The following is a 19,608-nucleotide window of genomic DNA, read 5'->3' on the forward strand; positions in this document are numbered from 1 at the left end:
TCACATTTGTTTGCTGAAACAAGCTTCAGGTAGTGGTAGAAATCTACAAGATATCCTCCTGATTTATATTCTTCACAAGTTCATTCTTTCTAACCCCTACTCTCTGCCCAGACCCCTGCAGTGGCTATCTGAGAACAGTGCTGGTAACCAGAACATGTGAATTCCTCCCTATCACACTTTCCCTCGGGCACCACATTTCTTGGCTCACTTCTGGTGCCGCAGAGTCTGTGCATGTTTTTAGAAGCAACTGAAGCACACTCACCCCTCAGTGTACTTCCAAAGCGAACGCATTCTCTTTTCTCAGGCAAAGCTCTGCACCCAAAGCCTGCAAAATTAGAGAATTAAGATAAATTCCCAGCAGAGCCCTGCTGCTGTGTTTAGAAAATAAGTGATTGCATTTCCGTGCACTCTGGTTGCACGTAGAATGTCCTGCGTTTTCTGTAAGAAATTGTGAGCCAAGCCAGCCCAACCCTTGAGAGTTGACCTTTTCCAAAGACATACATTTCAGGTTAGGGTCTAGTAGGAACAAGTGACCCATCCCTTTTTCTTCCATAAGCCAACAGAGCATGGATTTCCCACCTCTTGGATATCCACCGGTCAGGTCACCTAGGGCAGTGAGCATCTTAGAAGATGCGTCTACAAAGTCTCCCTCTGTAGTCACTGGGCACAGATAGATCACTCAACTGGTCTCATCCTCTTTAACTACAATGGGACTTTTTACACACAACCCATGCAATTGCATCCCTGTACAAACATCTGAACAAGAATGTTTCCATCTGTGAGCTGTCACAAGATGAAACCATGCCTTCTCCTCCCTTTCCATCATCATGAGGAGATGGAAAACTCTACCTTGAGATACACCAAAGCTGTAAAGGAGCAGCAACAGAATGAAGACTGCTGTCTTTTTTCTTTTTCTTTTTTTCATAGAGAGAGCTGCAACTATGAGAATGATACAGTGCTTTGGAACTTTACACTTTCTCTCCTTAGATTTTAGAGCCACTATCTTGATCTAAACTAAGTGCAACTTGTTTGCTCACTGGGGTTTATCAGAAAGCTAGTAAGATTGCTAAGGAGATAGAAACTATTCTTGTGGCTGAGCTTCAAAGCAGGCAAGAGGCATCGAGTTCTTTGGGATCCACCCTAGGACTGAACAGGAGTTTTCTCCCTTTCTACCGGGTCTAGCCCCATTTACACTGCCTCTTGTTTCTCTCCTACAGGCCATGCTTATCGCCGGTGTGACCTGAATGGAAGCTGGGAGCTGGTTCCAGGCAACAACCGCACCTGGGCAAACTACAGTGAATGTGCCAAGTTCCTCACCAACGAGACAAGGGAGAGGGTAGGCAATTACATTTGTGCATGGGGCATGAAGTGTTGGCCTCATCCAGGGCTAGCCTGAGGAGCGCTGTCTCATTTAAAACCCTTGATGAGCTTTAGCTTACTGCCTTCAGTTGGAAACCACACCCAAACTTGCCAAAGGTGCGTGTTTGTTTAGGTAGGAAGTATTTGAATTGGAAATTGTTCTCAGAGCCAAGAAGGGTTCACTCAGTTGACATGACTCCATTTGTAAAGAGGTTGTGGGGAAACATGGAGCAGGTTCACAGACACTAAGAAGGGATTTGGAGGTCATGTCTCATGCCATTGAGACTCCCCTCTTCCCCACCAAACAATAATTGTTTTACCAGATTATTATTAATTATTCCTTTGCATTTGTGCACGTCTATGCTAGTCTATGTCTATGCTAGGGGATGTACATGCAGAGGGCAAAACCTGTGTTAATCAAGTCATTAGTGACCCTGTTTCTGTAGGTGTTTAACACAGGACGTCTGTATTGAAAAGCATAAGCTACAGGATCTGATCTATGCGGTCTGTTTGTTGGAGACGGGTGGGGAAAAAGTCTGTTGCTAAAGCAAATTAACACGTAAGAGCAGACCTTTAATTAATTCTGGTTTATTCACAATTCTGAAGGAGAGACACAAGTCCAGAGGTCAGAAAAGAGATTCTACGCGCACAGAGAAGGCTTATATGCTCCTAGATGAATATTTGTGCATATCAGATCTATGCGTGTTACTTTGACTTACTTTGCATTTAGACAACTGGCAAAGCAGCAGCTGGCTACAGTGAGGCAGAAATGTCTTGTATCTCTTGCTGGGTCTGTCCCAGTTGAGTACTGCTTCTTTAGGGCTTCTGAACTTCTCCAAGTGCATCACAGAAGCTTTTTTTTCTTTCCTTTTTTCCTTTTGCTGTCAATGAGGCCACCAGAGAGGGTGTGACCTTTTTCGGGGAGAGACATTTCCACCTTCACGTGGATGATCCCTTATTTCTTCACCTTGCAAAGTATTTAGCAGAAATCTCTTGTTTCTCAATGGTGCTTAGAAGATATTCTCCTTGGATATGGGACATGGTAGTAGGAACTGATCCTTTGCAGCAAGGTTTATTCTCAGACAGTTGGAGACAAATATCAAACTGCAACCTTCACAGTGAAGAGCAAACTTGAAGATGACACACAGTCCCTTTGGGAGAATATTCTTAATTTTAAATCCAACCACAGATAGTTTTCATATTTCTTCTCCAATGCTGAACCACTGTTTGAGTCATGGAATAGCTGAGGTTGGAAGGGACTTCTGGAGGTCATCTAGCCCAAGCATCCTGCTCAGTCAGAGGCAGTTGCCCCAGACCATGTCCAGACAGCCTTTGTCTATCTCCAAGGATGGAGAATAAAGTTATTTAGTTATGAAAGACATTATTTTAGTATTTGCATATGTTCAATCATGCAGTAAAGCTGTAGACATCTTTGTGTACACCACGTACTGTTCCACTATTGCATGGCGTCTCAGTGCTGGAAGATGTTTACATTTAGAACATCTTTGGTAGAACATATCTCCTCTGTATGTTAGAAACAGCTATTTTAGCCCCAGAGGTCTTTGTGTGGTTTCTGGAGTAGGTGATGAAGTCACTGAGCATCTCACTCACACTGAGAGCTTCAGTATGTTGCTTCAGCTTCTCGACATTTCATCTCCCCTTCCCCACCTCTCTCAGCCACTTCCTGTGGTGGGAATCATCTGCTGCAAACCCCTCCATCTAAGCAAGTCTCTTAGATTTCCCCTTGTTTTTAACCTCCCATGTTGGAGGCTAGGACTTGGCCTAGCCAAGTTAATTGGCCACCACCACACAAGTTAATTGGCTGGGGAAGGGTACAAAGAAGAGAGAGTTGTACATTTGTTGTCATCACAAGGAAGAAACAGAGACCTCCCATCCCCAGGCTGAAAGAAGAAAATGCTGAAAGCAAAGTCTGTTGTCCTTGTCTCTGTTGGGGTTTCTTGTATTTGTCCTTGTGTCCCCCTCGGTGCAGAGGTGGTCATTTCACAAATGGGGCACTGGGGCACTGTGTCCTAACAGACATTAGATGAGGTGCCAAGTTACAGAAGACTGCATTTGTATTCTTTGCTCTGCCCCTACTTGGAAAATCACTGCTCCTCATGACCTCTACTTTTATGAGCTGTTTTAATTAAACCCTCCCAAGAAGCTTATTATCCTCATTATTCTATACACAAGGCTCAGTCATTTTTTGCTATTACTTTTCTGTTCTAGATACACAGAATTGACTTTAATGATTTTTAATGGTGAGACAAATTACTGCATCTTTATTGTTCAGATTAAATGGATAATTTGGTATTGCCTAAGCAGTGCCTGTCCAGGCCAAAGAACGTTAGAAATAAAGGAGGTTTCCCCTAGCTTTGGAATTGCACCTTGATTACCATGTGTTTTTCAACAACAGATTTTATTCATCATCATCATCATTATTATTATTATTATGGTATTTGCGTTTTCATAACGCTGCATGCTGTCAGGTAATTGCCAAGTTTTGTCCCAGAGATAGCTGCACCTTAGTGACAAATGTGTCTGTGGGACCTCCCAGTACAAAAAGCACTGTGGAAATAAAAGAAAATAAGGAATAACCTTGTTTTTTCCTTGCCATATGGTGACTATCAGAAGCAAGGAAGGCTGTTGTCTTCACACCCAAGCACGATTCTGAAGCACTGGTGTTAATAAACCTTCCTTTGATTGTTGCTTGAAGTAAATATGCCAAGAGATGTGAGAATCGGGGCATTTGGCAAGATAGACTCATCAATCTTTAGAGAGAGATTGTTTGCTATTATTATTTCCACCCCCAACCCCCCCAAGGCACAGCATCTTTGCGTCACCACTAACAGCTGCATTCAACCAACGTTCCAAAAGGGGATCATGGGCTGCTCAGAGTAGGACAGCATCTGAGCAGATGTCACAACAGAAAATTTTAAGAAGCAAAAAAGCATTAGGTCTGGGACAATCTACATATATATGCGTGGCTATCTCTAGAAATAGGCCTATATCTATAGATAGGCGTGTATACAGATACACACTCCTAAATAAACACCCATGTGCATGTACACATACACATATATATGTCCATGTATGTTTGTTCAGGTTTGTAGCTTCCTCATCTTAGCCACTGTGGGATAATTATAATATTGACCAAAGTAGCATATAGACAGCCCCTAAGAAGGTTTGTGTCTTGTGCTACTTTTTCCTGAATCATGTAATGGATTATTTCACACAGAGCGGCAAGGAAACCACTTTCTGAAATAAGCAAATTATGCTAAAGCCATCAGAGCTGGGAGAATTAACAGCTCATAACTGCCCAGTGAGCAATTGCTCTCAGGCTGTTTTCTAAGGGAAAATTAGCACTGCTGAAGGGCGCTGGAGTGGCAGCCCAGAAGATTGATGTCCTCTCATCAGCCAGGGCAGCAGGTAGGCTGCAGCTGGCTCTTGGAGTGTGTTTCTCCAAATACCTTGCAGGTAGCATAAATCTTGCTGTGAATAACCATCTCTCGGACGTGGTCTGTAGAAGGCAAATGTTTGCGGACCGTAGAAAGGAGTTTCATGGGAAAGTGTCCTCGTAGCATGCCATGGGAAGATAAGATGGTTTTCTTTGGGCTGTTTTCCAAACTCTCATGTTCTTCTTTTAAGATAACCCTTCACTGGTGCAGCAGAGACGATGAGAAATTTTGTTATTTCCCAAGAAATAACTCCCTTCCCAAGAGCTGCGCGTGGACATCCCCCATCCCAATTGCACTCTGGCTCTTCAGAAAGCCTCCTTGCCTCTGAAGAGACAGGCTGAGAGCTGTGTCTCCCCAGCCCAGCACCCTGACCGGGCAGCTCTGAGCCATTTATTTTCTTTGCAGTGTTTAGAAAGAGACGGGAAGACAAGGGAAGGAAGGGGAACAGATTGGGCAGTGTTCACCCTTTGAGGGAGGTGGTGTGGTTAAACACCATCTGTTTGTCTGTCTGCTGTGTTTCATGCCACTGAGCCACAGACTGCTGAACATCAGGAGAGGGTATTCACTACTACCAATCACTCGATGGATCATTGGGTCCTATATATAAACACAGGCACACACACACACACACACACACACACATATATGTGTAATTATATAGAGATACTTGTTTTGTTCTGGCACTTTTCCCTAGATTTCAGTTCCTAGGGAACAACAGGACATACATATGTTATGTGTAGGTATATTTATCTCTGTCAAAACCCATCTGGATGCCTACCTGTACAACCTACTGTAGGGAACCTGCTTTTTCAGGGGGGTTGTGCTCAATGATCTCTAGAGGTCCATTCCAACCCCTGCAATCCTGTGATTCTGTGGTCTCATGATTCTGTAATTCGTTCTGCTTTGTTTGTCCCTAGAAGATAGGGACTAAGGCTAAAAGGGCCTTTGGCCCAGAGTGGTCGTTCTCTTTGGAGATGTCTTAGATTCCTCTAAGAATATAATTAAGGGTGGCCTTTTTTTCTTGAAGCTAGTCTTTGGATCACGAGTGGTACAGTTGGGAAGACCTGATGGGTTCTGGCACTAGGGTGCAGCTTTTGAAGCAATATCTCTCTGAAAAGCACAGTAATACTTTGACCATGGACCCCTTCCCTTTCACACAGCCATGGGTCACCTATGGCCATTTTTATGTTTGCCCTTTAAGACATTATCAGAAGTAATGACATATTTTGCTCCGTAAGCAGAAATTCCCTTCATTTCCACCTCCCCAAAAATAGCACTAAAGCCAAACACATCTTTTTAAAAGAAAAAATCAGACAAACTCATCCTGTTTTCAAGGACGAGCTTAAGGGTAAATGTGACATCTACTGAAATCATGAGGAATATGTGCCAGCAACTTGGGAGGTTAGCTAAGCTTGGAAACCGCCAACCCAGCAAAATGGACCATCCTAAGATCTAACCTCAGCCCACCAATCCCGTCTTTGTCTGCTACTGCTTGTTTATATTATGGTGGTTTTACTGCTCCCAGAGAAATCAGTGAGGTCTCAGGAATCCATCACACACCAAACACAATAGGAAAGGCACAGCATGGTCCAGGGCTGCTTTATCCAAACTCCATTGTTCAAACCAAAGTTCTTCTGTGCCTGGCCTTGGCTCTTGGAGCTCTCTGGGGTCCCTTTAGAAACCAATAACTTCATGTATCCTCATACTGGTGGCATAAAACACGTTTAGACATTGTGTACTGAATTACAGAGGTGAAACACCATCAAAAAGTGTTGTGCATTCACATCGCAAATGACGGATAGATGTGATAGTGTGTGTAGGAATAAAAGTGTATTATCCAAGCCTGTTCTTCACTCTTGCAAGTAGCCCTGATGTGCAATCCTCATTTCATGCCTGTAAAGTATGCCTGATGGGTTCCTGCAAATGCTAAAGCACTTCTTAATGTAGTGCTGCTTAAAATATTTTGTGCCTAGAGCCTGCTGAGAGCATCTGGTGGTTTATGCCTTCCTGTGCAACCCATTGCAGAGTACCTGCTTTAGCAGGGGGGTGAACTCGATGATCTCAGCCATCCCTTCCAAACTCTGTTATTCTGTGATTCTGTGATCTATGAAATCCATGCTCTTCTGAAGCAGTGTCTGGAGTCCTCATGGGTATCCCCCGGTATCTCACATAGTACCTCATAATTCGGTGTAGGCAGCTGAATCTGAAGATCTTTCTTTGTTGCCTGTCAGGTGAACACAGGCCAACATACCTGGAGACACATTTACACAGCTAGATTTGGGTTTTTTGGTGTGAGACTCCTACCATAGTCCCTGCTGGGATTATAGGGACCTGAGGTGCTTGACACCTCTGTGAATGAGGGCAAGAGAATTATGTAGCAAAATGACATGCTCAACACAGTGATTTTCTTCAGGCTTTGGAAATCAGTGACTTTTTGCAGATATTCTTTCTCCCTGTCATTAGGCTTTTTAAGTGACATCTTTTATTAAATAAAAATGAATGTAAAAATGAAGAAGGGAAGGGAAGGGAAGGGAAGGGAAGGGAAGGGAAGGGAAGGGAAGGGAAGGGAAGGGAAGGGAAGGGAAGGGAAGGGAAGGGAAGGGAAGGGAAGGGAAGGGAAGGGAAGGGAAGGGAAGGGAAGGGAAGGGAAGGGAAGGGAAGGGAAGGGAAGGGAAGGGAAGGGAAGGGAAGGGAAGGGAAGGGAAGGGAAGGGAAGGGAAGGGAAGGGAAGGGAAGGGAAGGGAAGGGAAGGGAAGGGAAGGGAAGGGAAGGGATGCAGTGACTAGAGCTAGTGTCAGAGGCTTCTTGGCATTTCTTATCATTCAGAACAGTAAGATGCTGCCCCTGCTTATTTCAGACATGTCATTAGCAACATCTGAATCAGCAGCTTCCACTAAGTCTGCAGATACTTGATCTGGGAAGTCCTTGCATACTTTTCTATCCTAACATACTGGTAATCCCACCCTTCAGCATAACCTACCAGTCCCTCAGAAGACCACTGGATCTTTTTCAGTGTCACAGCAGAAATGTTGCAGAGTCTTGCATTATCTCATGTAGGAGGGGAAGAGCAGAAAGTTGGATACGAGGCACAATAAAATGATATTCAGAATGTAGCTTGCTACCAGTCACCAAGGTGATAAATCATGCAATCACAGAGATACAGACTCAAATTTCTCAGTCTGTGCCAGTAATCCCTGTGTCACTGGAAGTAAACAAGGCAGACAAATATCAAAGCCCTGAAGATCTTGACCAGTGTCTGAGACATAGGTTATATATCTGGGATCAAACAAAATGTCCTGGAGTGTGAGAGACATTTGCATGGTGATGGCTTATACAATATGGGGTTATAGGAAAGTTATTTGCTTTTGTAAAAGCAGCTTGAAACCAGATAGGACATTTATGTGTCTGAAATAATGGGACACGTGTAAGGACAACTGAACTGAGTTCTGAGAGTGACAGACTCTTACCTGAGACTTGAATGGAGGGGAACCATTATCTGGTCTGGAGAAGAGGAGGCTGAGCAGTGACCTTATTGCTCTCTACAACTTGCTGAATGGAGGTTGCGGTAAGGTGAGGGTCAGCCTCTGCTCCCATGTAATGCCAATAGGATGAGAGGTGATGGCTTCATATTGTGCCAGAGGAGGTTCAGGTTGGATATTAGGAACAATTTCTTCTCAGAGAGAAGTGATGCAGTGGCACAGGATGCCCAGGGAGGTGGTGGAGTCACTGTCCCTGCAGGTGTTCAAGAACCATGGAGATGTGGCACTGAGGGATGTGGTCAGTAGGCATGGTGGGGCTGGGCTGGTGTTGGACTTGGTGATTAATTACATTTTTTTTTTGATGAATTGCAGCCCAAAATACCTCCTTCTTCCAGCTTTCTCGACCTCAAGTGGTCAGAACTGATAGAGCCATCCACACAAATAGCTATCTAAAATCAAACCAAGGGACCAAGTCCACTATAAGGAACTCCACGTATTCATACTAAAAGTCAAGGGAGCTGCCACAGATTGTCCTATGCAGGCTGCAGTGCAGAACGGAAAGCACAGACATGGTTTTGCACTGGATGGGGCCCTGAAGCCCTATTTCTGGTTCTCTGATGTAGCTCTGAGCTCTGTGGAGGAAAACAGATTTCCTCTGGATTCACATCAATGCAAATTACCTCTCCATTGGTGAAAGCAGACAAATTAGGAGTCAGGTTAAGCCCTGAGCACCGTATGAAAGTCTAACAGCCAACTGCTCTGAGGGTCACACACCTGGAAGATATCCAAACCACAGGGAGAGTGGAATGCAGAGACCTTTTGGGGGGAGGGGGGGGCATATGCAGCCTGTGGATGCCCGTGATGGCTTGGTTTCATTTATTTTGTTTCATTGTTGGTTTTTGTTTTGTTTTGTTTTTCCACTCACTTTCAGAGTTCACATAGAAGCCACCTCCTTCTCTGTTTTCTTTCCTGTTCTCCCAAAGTCATTAGGCTGTAGCAAAGTTCCTACCTTGAGGTCAGGCTGGCGGAAAGCTGAGATGCAAAAGGGAGCAGAGAGGAAGTCTCCCACCATACCAACAGGGAGGGAGAAAGGAAGGTCTTGTTACAGGTTTAGCACTCAGTACATCTGAAATAGTACTTACACCTTTTGTGGTTCACCGATCTCTGAGTTATGGCTGGAGTGAGGTGGGGAGGGAAGGAGCAGGTGGGCTGGTTCACTGCAGACAGATCAGTTCACCTGGAGATACAAGACGGATGGCTGTGGTCTGGTGGAGCTTTGTAATACATGGAGAGAGCATGGGAGAAAGGAAGGGTGCAGGCTGAACGGTGCCTGAGAGAACCACAGGCCATGACCATAGAGAGGAAGTATGGTGCTTGACTTGATGGGAAGCCATTTCACTAACCCCAAAGGCAAATCACCCACAGCAGAGTACCTTATCCTGTCCAAATCCTTCCAGGAGCAAATGTGAGATCTCAGCAAGGAGAATGCCTTCAAAGTATTCATTTGGGAATAAGAAGAAAGGATGAAGATTAGATCCATCCCACACCTCTCCCAACACTATCTCATCCCAGCAGGGCATGGGATGGAGTAGGCAGGCAGCAACATTCGGGGACACCAGTTATGAAGCTGATGTTCCCTAATCTTGTTATTGTATTGTGAATTTTACAATATTTTGTTGATAATCCATACCACCAGCATCACAGATCTTGAAGGGGTTTTTGTGTCCTTCAGTTTCCTTCAGTTCCTTTTCAGCTTCTCCTTTTTCAGTGTGCACGCGTCAACAGTTGAAACAGTGAAGAATTACAGCAAGAGATGAGTTAAATGGCATCAGTTAAAGTGTCACACCTTTTAAAACAGCATATCATGGAGGGGCAGGGCCACGCTTATGAAGGCTGGGTTGCCACTTCCAACAGGTTGGTAGAGGACAAGTGACAGTCAGTGTTTGTTCAGGGCAGGTTTACCAGAGACATCATGTGGAACTCCTGTAGCAGGATGGTCTATTGGAGAGCACACTGTCTGGAGCCTACAGAAGCAATGTCCTTGGCTTGGCTATGCATGACTTTTGTGGTCTTCTGTGAATTATTTGATCTTCCATTAGCTTGAAAAAGAGGTTTCTCAGACTGTGAAGGTGGTTGTTTCAGCTGGCAGATGACTCAGTGTTTTGTTACCTGGAGGACCTTTCCTGATTCAGCATTTCGGTTTCCACAGCTGGGACCTCCCTTAAGCTAGGAGATGAGCGAGACCTGGAATTGCCCTTTTTTTTTTCTCCTGGGTAAATCCAGGTCTCCCCATTCCCAAGAACAAGTACTCTTGGAAACTAGTAAGCAGGAGCTGCCCTCTCCAAGGTCAGTCTCAGCATTTTGGGAAACCTTCTGAGGTTTTCCTCAAGAACCTAAACACCCCATCCAAAAATTAACCTTCCCTGGAGGATCCCCGTTGTGATGCTGGATGAGACATGCAGCACCTACGTCTGCAAGCAGGCAGAGCAGCGTGCATGCATGCACGCATGTGTATGTCTTGGCAGTTCTGACTCGACATCCTTTCAAAAAGAGGCCCTGTGGTTAATCAGAGGAATTAACCACAGCCTCTGAAAGTGTTCTGCCAGCCAATCAGCAGGCCCTTCCCAAGGCCATTGCTGCTACAATGGTGCCGTTGTCTGATAGGAAGATGGATCTTTCCGGTTGGATTTCTGAATGGGGCTCAGGGATGCTTTTGTTCAGCTGGGTGTAGTAACACCTCAGAACTGCCAAATGACCAAGAACCCAAAACTTGGAGTAAGGTTTTTTTTTTTTTTTTTTTTTTTTTTTGTTAGTCTTCACCATGGAGGCAGATGTTTTCCAGTTCAAAGAGGAACCCAGTTTGGCAGCTGGAAAAGTGCACCAGGCCTTACAGGGAACAAGTTATTATATTGTTTTTTTTTCCTAAAACTCTCCAGCCTGCTCCTATTCATTTTTTAGTGCCTACTGTCCCCACATATACATATATACACGCGCACACATCCACAGTAGGATTAATATTGGCAAGCACACCACTCTACCAATGGAAACCGCAAAGAAACATTCACATATCTGGGGACTCTGATGTAATAGGGCTGAGGTTTTGCATTCCAGGACAGCATTGCTAGCCTCAAATCAAAATCAGAGCTGTCATTCAGAACCCCGTGTTACGAATGTTATTGCAGCCCAGCGGGTGGGGTGAGGGAAAGGCGGGGGCTGGAGGAGGAGGGAACGAGGAGAAAGATGCTGAATTGGTTGGTTTCTTCTCGGTTTATTTCTGAGTTCAGATGATGAAAGGCAGCGTGAGCCAGGATGGGGCAGGCATTTTAACCCTTTTCAGGCAGGTGTGTTCAGTAAGCCTCACATTAAGACGCATGCCCCAGATACAGAACGAAGGAGAACATCTCAAAATCTAATGGAAAGCTAAGGGTTTCCAGGCCCAGCACTAAAACATAGAGGGGCAAGGCAGCTAGCACTGCAGGATTAACAGCTGTGAGTTCTCCTGTGAACAGGACCATTTCCAGTGGGATTTTGGCTAGCTGAAGTGGTGTCTGCATTGGATAACCATAGTCATAGGGTGCTTTAGATTAAAAACAACAAAAAAAACACAAATGGAATTGATTTCTTCTCACAACCCTGAGCCAAAATATGCCCTCCCCATGTCTTCCGTGGTAAGTTGGCACTCCATCAGCCTCGCCATCAGTGAATCAGCAATAGTATGGCACAGCCCTACAGCTAAATTCTGCTCTTCCAGCAAAAATCCCAGGTCAGTGGGCATTCTATTTGAGCAAAAATTGCCAAGTGATCTCTGGATTTGGCTGAGAGTTTGTAAGGCGCTTTGGGTTCCTTTGGGATGAAAATGCTGCAAAACTCCCATCTTCATCACTATTCCACTGCAAAAATCAGAGCTCCAACCCCAGCCATTAGGAAAGAGAAATCCCACCTTCCAAGCTGCTCTAATGTCCAAAAGATGACATCAGATGTGATTGCCCAAGGTCTCCCAAGCCCATTGATCTACACCCCAACAAGTACAACAGCCTGAATCTCTGTACTGCTACAGTGGATGTGTTACAATGCAGGAGGACGCGTTCTAATGTGACGCTATTTTTTCCATCATTTGTACTGCAGGAGGTCTTTGATCGCCTCTATTTGATTTATACTGTTGGATACTCCATCTCTCTGGGATCCCTCACAGTTGCTGTCCTTATCCTGGGATACTTCAGGTAGGCGGCTCTGTTTCTACCTAAGCGAGTTATTGCTGGACTAGAAAAGCCTTGGGCTTTCCTAAAGGATAAAATTGGGATGGCGTGTGCTTCTTCAGCAAGCCACAAAGGGTTGCATCTGTGCTTTGGGCTGTGTTAGTCCCGCTTAGGTCAAACTTTTGGGGGATGGGGGGAGGGATGTTTGAACTTCTTCCCATTGTCTGCAATGGAGTTTTCTAGACCAGATTTACAACAAATGGGAAGTGAAACACCTCCAAGAAGACACTTGTCTCATTTGGAATACCACGTAGAGTTTTCTGTTCCTAATTGTCCTTAGAGTTAGACGGGTAATTTTTAGGTGGTTAAGGTTTCATAAGGGAAATGCCCCTCTAAATCCAAACTTTATTGAAGGAAGGACTAGTTGAAGGGTACCCTGGCCATATAAAAGTCTTGGACAGAGTCATTCATTCTTCCCATTCTGCTCCAGTACCTGGGGAGCTAGAAATGACCACTTGCTCTTCTGCCTTCTCTCTCCACCGTCCAAGGGATGTAGGTCCCTAACTACTGGTTTGAACCTGCACCATCCAGCCCATTGAGCTGGCTTTTGCATGTTTTTTGCTACCATCATGACCAGAGGTGGGATGAAAAGTATCATTAACAGAGACTTTAAAATGCCCCATCCCTGGAGGTACTCAAGACCAGGCTGGATGGGGCTCTGGGCAACCTGATCTGGTGCCTGATTTAGTGGTTGGCAACTTTGCCTACAGCAGGGGCTTGGAACTGGATAATCTTGGAGGTTCCTTCCAACCCAAACTATTCTATGATTCTGTGATTCTATGGTTCACAGCAAAAACTTTGGGCACCTGTATCTGGTGAGTAGGTAGAGCAGGACTCCGACCCCTAAAGCCCAGTGCCACAAGCCCCATATTTTCCTCCATTTGGCTGCTGGGAGTCGCTTTTTGTAGCAGACAGCAGGACCCAGACATCAACTGCAAAGGGAAGTTCTCCATGCAACAAACAGCCATTTGGTGTCTGCAGATGAACCTGGCAGGTACCATCATTTAAGCATAGGCTAAAACCCCGGGGACATACCAGCTGGTATAAAATGTGTGCCCTTTGGCTCTGTAAGTGCTCAGACCTCTCTGTAGGGAGCACAAGGAGGCTGGGAGGGTTTGCTTGGATAGCAGAGCATCCCAATGCCTGAGCCTATGAGACAGACAGGGTAGAGCGGGCTGCAGACCCCTCCTGGAGGCATGATCCCAAAACCCAACCATACTCCACAAAGGCCACCAACCTCCTGCCCTTTCAACCTTTTCTCCTTTTTTTCCATTTTCTGCACTACACTGTTAAGACTAATAGAACATTTAATGTCCACATATGCATGAGTGCTCCTAGCTTCAAGAGGCATCACTTTGTCACCTCCTAGCCCAAACTAGACAGGTGGAGACAATCTTTGCCCCAAGGATCAAAGGAGCAGCAGAGGCCAAGCCAGACTTTATTCCAGTTAACATATAATCCAGAGGTTTGCTGACTACATTTCAAATGCAGGGAGCAAAGCTCATCTTCATTTGTACCTCAACAATTCCACTTAGCTTAATTTGGACTATAATAGTACAGGAAACAACTGCTATTACTCTGACAAGCTGTCCCAAAAGAGGAAAGAACATGACTTTTATTTGTGCAATCATATTTGTGTTACTGATGTTAGAGCTGGGGATTTAAGAGGGTATAAATCCATTCACTGATTCGTACTCAACTCTTCTCCCCAGAGGCAAGATCACTGCTTATAAAACACACCTTATGGATCTGTGTCCAATTCACTTCTTACTGTCCAGCTTTTCCTCCAAAAGGATCTTAAAGCGCTTTACAATCAGCATTTGTGGGGTCATTCACCTGCAGCTGCAGTGCAGGCTTTGCTGGGGTAGAGCCCCAGAACTGTTTAGCATGTCGACCAGTAGTTAGTGTCTCCAATGGCTATCAGAGGAAACAGCCCAGCACAACATAGATGCTAACCCCAGGACAGAATTTGGCATGGGCACAAAAATAAGCAGTTTATGCTGCAGGACACTCTGCGAGGCTTTTATTGTCCACAAGCTCTGTAGTATTTGCAGCCCATTTCCTCTGCACAAAATGCAGATAGATAAGTGTGAAATCTTTAGATGCAGACTTAACTCTATGAGAGGAGTGGAGTTCTTGGAGGAGTCATCTGTGAGAGGGACAAAGATAAACGCTTTAGTATCAGTGAGAGCTGTGCACGTATCCTGCCTGATGCCTGTACATCTGGGAAAACAACTACATGTCTGATGCACACTTATGGCACGTGCACTGCACACTGTGCACATGCTGCATACAAGGATGCTCATGCCCCGTACACTGCACAATGGATATTGTCTCACTGCATCCTCTAGCTGTAGACTGATGGCACACAGCCCACTGCATGCATCCTCACCACCTGAGCCCAATAGGAGCAAAATGCATCTTTGTTTCTTGCCAGAAGTTCCTAGCGAGAAACAAGAGCTTTGCCCCATCCCCGGAGGTGCTCTTGGCCAGTTTGGATGGGGTCCTGGGCGGCCTGATCTAGCGGGGGGGCAACCAGCCCACAGCACAGGGGTGAAACTGGATGGCCTTTAATGTCCCTTCTAACCCAACTGTAGTATGGTTGTCCGATTCTATGATTCTATGAAATGAGTATGGGTACCATGTTGTCCCAATGCAAAGTCAGTGGTATAGGGCTCTCAAGAAACAGAGGTGACCCTCAATCTGTCTAACAGATAGGCTAACCTACTCCAACTCATCTCTTTTCTCCATGCCAGGCGTTTGCACTGCACTAGAAACTACATCCACATGCACCTGTTTGTCTCCTTCATGTTGAGAGCTGTGAGCATCTTCGTGAAGGACGCGGTCTTATACTCTGGGTCAGCTTTGGAGGAGATGGAGCGGATTTCTGAGGAAGACCTGAAATCCATAACTGAAGCACCTCCAGCAGATAAGTCACAGTTTGTGAGTATCACCAGAGCAGCCTCATACCTCTGTCCTTTCCGCCCAACACCTCACCCCTTTCAGCAAGGCGTTGGACCATTACCCATTTTTACTGCGGTGGGTATTTGGCTGATTTTCTACTTGGAGCTCCTATCTGTACGAGCCATAGAGGCAATACTGTGCTGTAATGCGCTGTAACATCTGTACCATCAAACTATCACCCAGGTGGTAGATGCCCCATCTCTGCAGACACCGAAGGTCAGGCTGGACGGGACTCTGAGCACCTGATGAAGCTGTGGGTATCTGTGTTCATTACAGGGGGAATTGGACTAGATGCCCTTTCAGGGTCCCTTCCAATTCAAATGATTATCTGATTCTTTGTGTCTTGGAAGACTTCTGGCACTAATTCCAGGGCTAGAGTGGAGGTATCTCATGAGGAAGAAAGTCAGTAGTAGATATCTCACCTCGCTCTAACTTTGCATCAAACCACGACCGGTCGATCACTTCTACCTCTGATAAAAGACTTTTTAGAAGAGTCAGTGGAGAGTTTGCCCACAGTCACAAGAGAAAGGGTAGGATTCATCTGCATAAAAGTAGATGTCTGCAAGCAACACATCATCATTCACTCTTGTCACCTCCATTTCCCTCTATGGTCAAAGGAAATCAGATCAACACAAACAGTAAAGAGCACGATTCATCATATCGGCAACTTAAATGAGGCCAGGTGAACTTGACTCCAGAAGTACTTGTGTCTCTTCATGGCACAGGTGGCTCAGATGGAGACATCTGCATTGTCCATGTGGTTGTTGGGTTGAAGCCTATCCTCAGATTTCAAAATCGTCATCACCTGCTGAAGCTGTCTACTCTTCTCATCTCTGGTCTCACCATAGGCCTCCCATGACTGATCCTTGCTATCCACAGACTGCTGGATGCTACAGAGACGGGAGGGATTTTTATTAAGATCAAATGTTAACTTCAATGCACAAAAATAATTAAAAAGAAATTGGAGCTAGCTCAGGCACACTAGTAGAGCATCTCCACCAACGGGACATCGCCGCTCACAGCACAGGCTTTGTGCCTGTGTATTCATTTGGCTTCATAAGCGTGTTTCACAGCCCATACTACTACCAGGGACCTGGCTACAAACAGCCCTATTGTCTGGTGTTTGTTCAGTGGCAATAATCACAGCAGTTGTCCCGCAGCAGACGGTACTAACTGCTTCTCCAAAGACAGCTGTCATGCCACACACCCCTCCAGGGAGCTGTGCCTGTTGACTCTGTTTTAGGATGCACACCTCATTTTGGAAATAGCCAACTGAGATAAGCTCCTGAGACCTTTACACTCACACAGCCAGATGTGCTCTGCTTTGGGGCATACCTCCAAATTGCTTCAGGTTATCAATAAGAGAGATCATGACGTATTACAAAATCAGCACCTGAAATGTTTGCTAGCGTGTGCCTAAGGTGCCCTGAAATGGAAATTTGTAGCATGTTTTCTTCTTGCTTCAGAAATCCATTTCATTAGCTTGGCGACTCTCTGATCAGAGTGCTCAGTGCACTTCAGTGCATTCTCCTTGTGAAAAGAGCACAAGATATTTCACTGCATTGTTCTCTGCTTCTTCTTGGGCTGGAAGAGTTATTAGGGATATTAGCAGAAGTTAGCATTTCCCATTCTGATGAACTGACAGGCAAACAAGTGATGAAAGCAACAATCAATGCATTTATTTTGTTTCCAAAGGGAGTGGAAGCTTTGCAATTACTGTCTGACAGTCCCTGTGTGGGGGTAGATGGTGATTTTTAATGAATATAGAAGTTATTGTTAAGACTGGATGGGATTTTTGTTTAATTGATCTTAATTCTATTCCATCTCACTCTTTCCCACATTTGCAAAAGAAGGCATTATGTGTCCCTTTGTATCAGTTAACCACATGCAGCATCCTCACTTAGCAGTTTTTCTCTAACTGGAGTGAGGAATGTTGGTACAAGGGTGGTTTTACCCCACTCTGCCAAAAGGACAGGGGAGCACTGGGTTAGTCAGTTTTCCTCTCTCTTAAGCAAAGGATTGTAGTTCAGTGTGAAGTGAAAGGCCAGCTAATATTCCCATCAAAAATCAGGGACCCGCTAGGTTTCCCACCTTCTAGATCTGTGCAGAAAATGCCTTGATATTTGGGGTGAAATCCCTCCATGGGCTCTGGAAGAAGTCACACTTTCAGGTGATGTTGGGCCCAGGTGAGGTGACTTTCACCAGGTCACCCAGCCCAAGGTGATGGGCACAGTCCTTTTGTTAGCATGGCCATGAGTCATAGGAAAAGGATAAAGCACAGAAACTCTAGAAAGTGGGTGAACCTCTCATCTCTGGGTTTGGGGGAGAGTATCAGTTCACTGTTTACCCACATGTATCCCAGCCTTTCTACACCTCCTTGCTCACCTAGAATCATAGAGTCATCAAACATCCCAAGTTGGAAGAGACCCATGGGGATGACCGAGTCCGGCTTCTGGCTCCATGTAGGACGACCCAAAAATCAGACCAAATGCCTGAGAATGTCATTTAGATGCTTCTTGAGGACTTGATATTGAGGACATGGTGTCAAGCTGAGGAGAAGCTTTCTTCTCAATTGTTCGTATCTTCCCTCACTAATGCCCATCCTTGTAAAAACTCTGTTAGAGAATGTTCTGCTTTATTTCTTCCTTTCTCCTTCCTTCTCAGCCCATCCTGGCAAATATGGATTTATGCAGAACAAGAATTTCACACCATGTTTCTAACCTCGTCTTTCTGTGGTCATTGCAGGTGGGTTGCAAAGTAGCGGTTACCTTCTTCCTCTACTTCCTGGCAACCAATTACTACTGGATTCTGGTGGAAGGGCTCTATCTCCACAGCCTCATCTTCATGGCTTTTTTCTCAGAGAAGAAGTATCTTTGGGGATTCACATTATTTGGCTGGGGTAAGTAGATACAGTGGCTCTTACAAAGGACAGTGAGCTCTGTCATGAATCTTTTATCACTTCTGAATTGTGGTATTCACAAGGTGTTGCTTCCGGGATCTCTGGAAGGATCACTCTGGGCTTGGAGACATCTTACCATCTTTCCAGGGCAGCAAACGCATGCATGTGAGCTGCTTTTAGTGCACTCTCTGAGTTATCCCCAGCTCTGCCAAGTACTTCTTGCTGAGAAACCAGCATTGAGTTGGAGGAGCTGGAAAGCTGCATGAAGCTGTAAGCATCTACTCCCAACAGCAGAGCTCAGCTGCAGTTTCCTACCTCTGATCTCTATGGCTGTAAAAAGCTCCTGAGGTTTTGCATACGCTGGAACAACAGCAGCAGCCTGCAGTTTGTGGGGAAACCTTTTTTTCCTTTTCCTTTTAAGCCAAGCATCTTTTCATGGAGTAAGGGATGTGGGTGCAGAGCGGGTGCTCATTAGTGGAAGGCATTGTGGGGCACAGTCTTTTCAGATGAGAATGTGCTTTTTGTTCACTTCTGGCATAAGCTTTGCCTTGCAAGGAGTTACGAGGTGTGGGTAGGATGAGGACAATAAAAGCACTGCCCACCACTGTCTGAAGCATGCAGACTGGAAGGGAGAACAGGAAATGTATTAGATGATCCTGAAGGACACGGCTATGAGTGATGGGGTGTGAGTCTACAATGGAGCTTACAGCAGGAAAAACCTGCTCAGAGATACCCACGGTTACCTCTAAACTATATGGTCCCGGGCCACTTCCCAGCTTCAGGGTCCAAAATGAGCCTGGCCACATCCTGACTACATTTTAGGACGAGAAGTGTGTGTGCTACACCATCCCCATTCCAGGGCATGACTTCTTCCAGAAGAAAACCCAAGCTTTTGGGTGCTGATGAACCATGGCATAGCTAAAAATGTGGACAAACCAGGGCATAGGTATCCAGAGTGTGTGAATGTAGGATGAAATGGTAGATGTGTAACATGGAGAACTGTTAGAAGGGGCTCCAGGAAATGAATGGCAGGCTGCTCTTTTGCTTTGGCACTGTATATAACAGCAGAGCTCCAAGCAAACCAGATGATGGTGCAAATCTGAGTTTAGGGAGAACGGCACTTTTTTGCTTTGTGAGTTGGACTAGATGACCTTTAATGGTCCCTTCCAACTCAAACAATTCTATGAACACGC

At 45.3% G+C, this 19,608-nt stretch overlaps 1 protein-coding gene across 5 annotated transcripts in view; it reads left to right on the forward strand.

The window, feature by feature from the left end:
• PTH2R (parathyroid hormone 2 receptor) overlaps positions 1–19,608 on the forward strand; it is a 116,441-nt gene that overhangs the window by 72,408 nt on the left and 24,425 nt on the right. For 3 of the 5 annotated variants that reach the window (XM_046921149.1, NM_001177575.2, NM_001396625.1), the window contains 4 exons: positions 1,218–1,336; positions 12,422–12,516; positions 15,309–15,495; positions 18,262–18,415. In XM_046921149.1, the coding sequence (XP_046777105.1) occupies positions 1,218–1,336; positions 12,422–12,516; positions 15,309–15,495; positions 18,262–18,415 (555 nt within the window). The remainder of the gene's footprint in view (positions 1–1,217; positions 1,337–12,421; positions 12,517–15,308; positions 15,496–18,261; positions 18,416–19,608) is intronic. The other 2 variants (NM_001396626.1, XM_046921159.1) reach the window with 1 other exon arrangement.

This window comes from Gallus gallus, chromosome 2, assembly GCF_016699485.2.
Source record: "Gallus gallus isolate bGalGal1 chromosome 2, bGalGal1.mat.broiler.GRCg7b, whole genome shotgun sequence".
Lineage (NCBI taxonomy): Eukaryota > Metazoa > Chordata > Aves > Galliformes > Phasianidae > Gallus > Gallus gallus.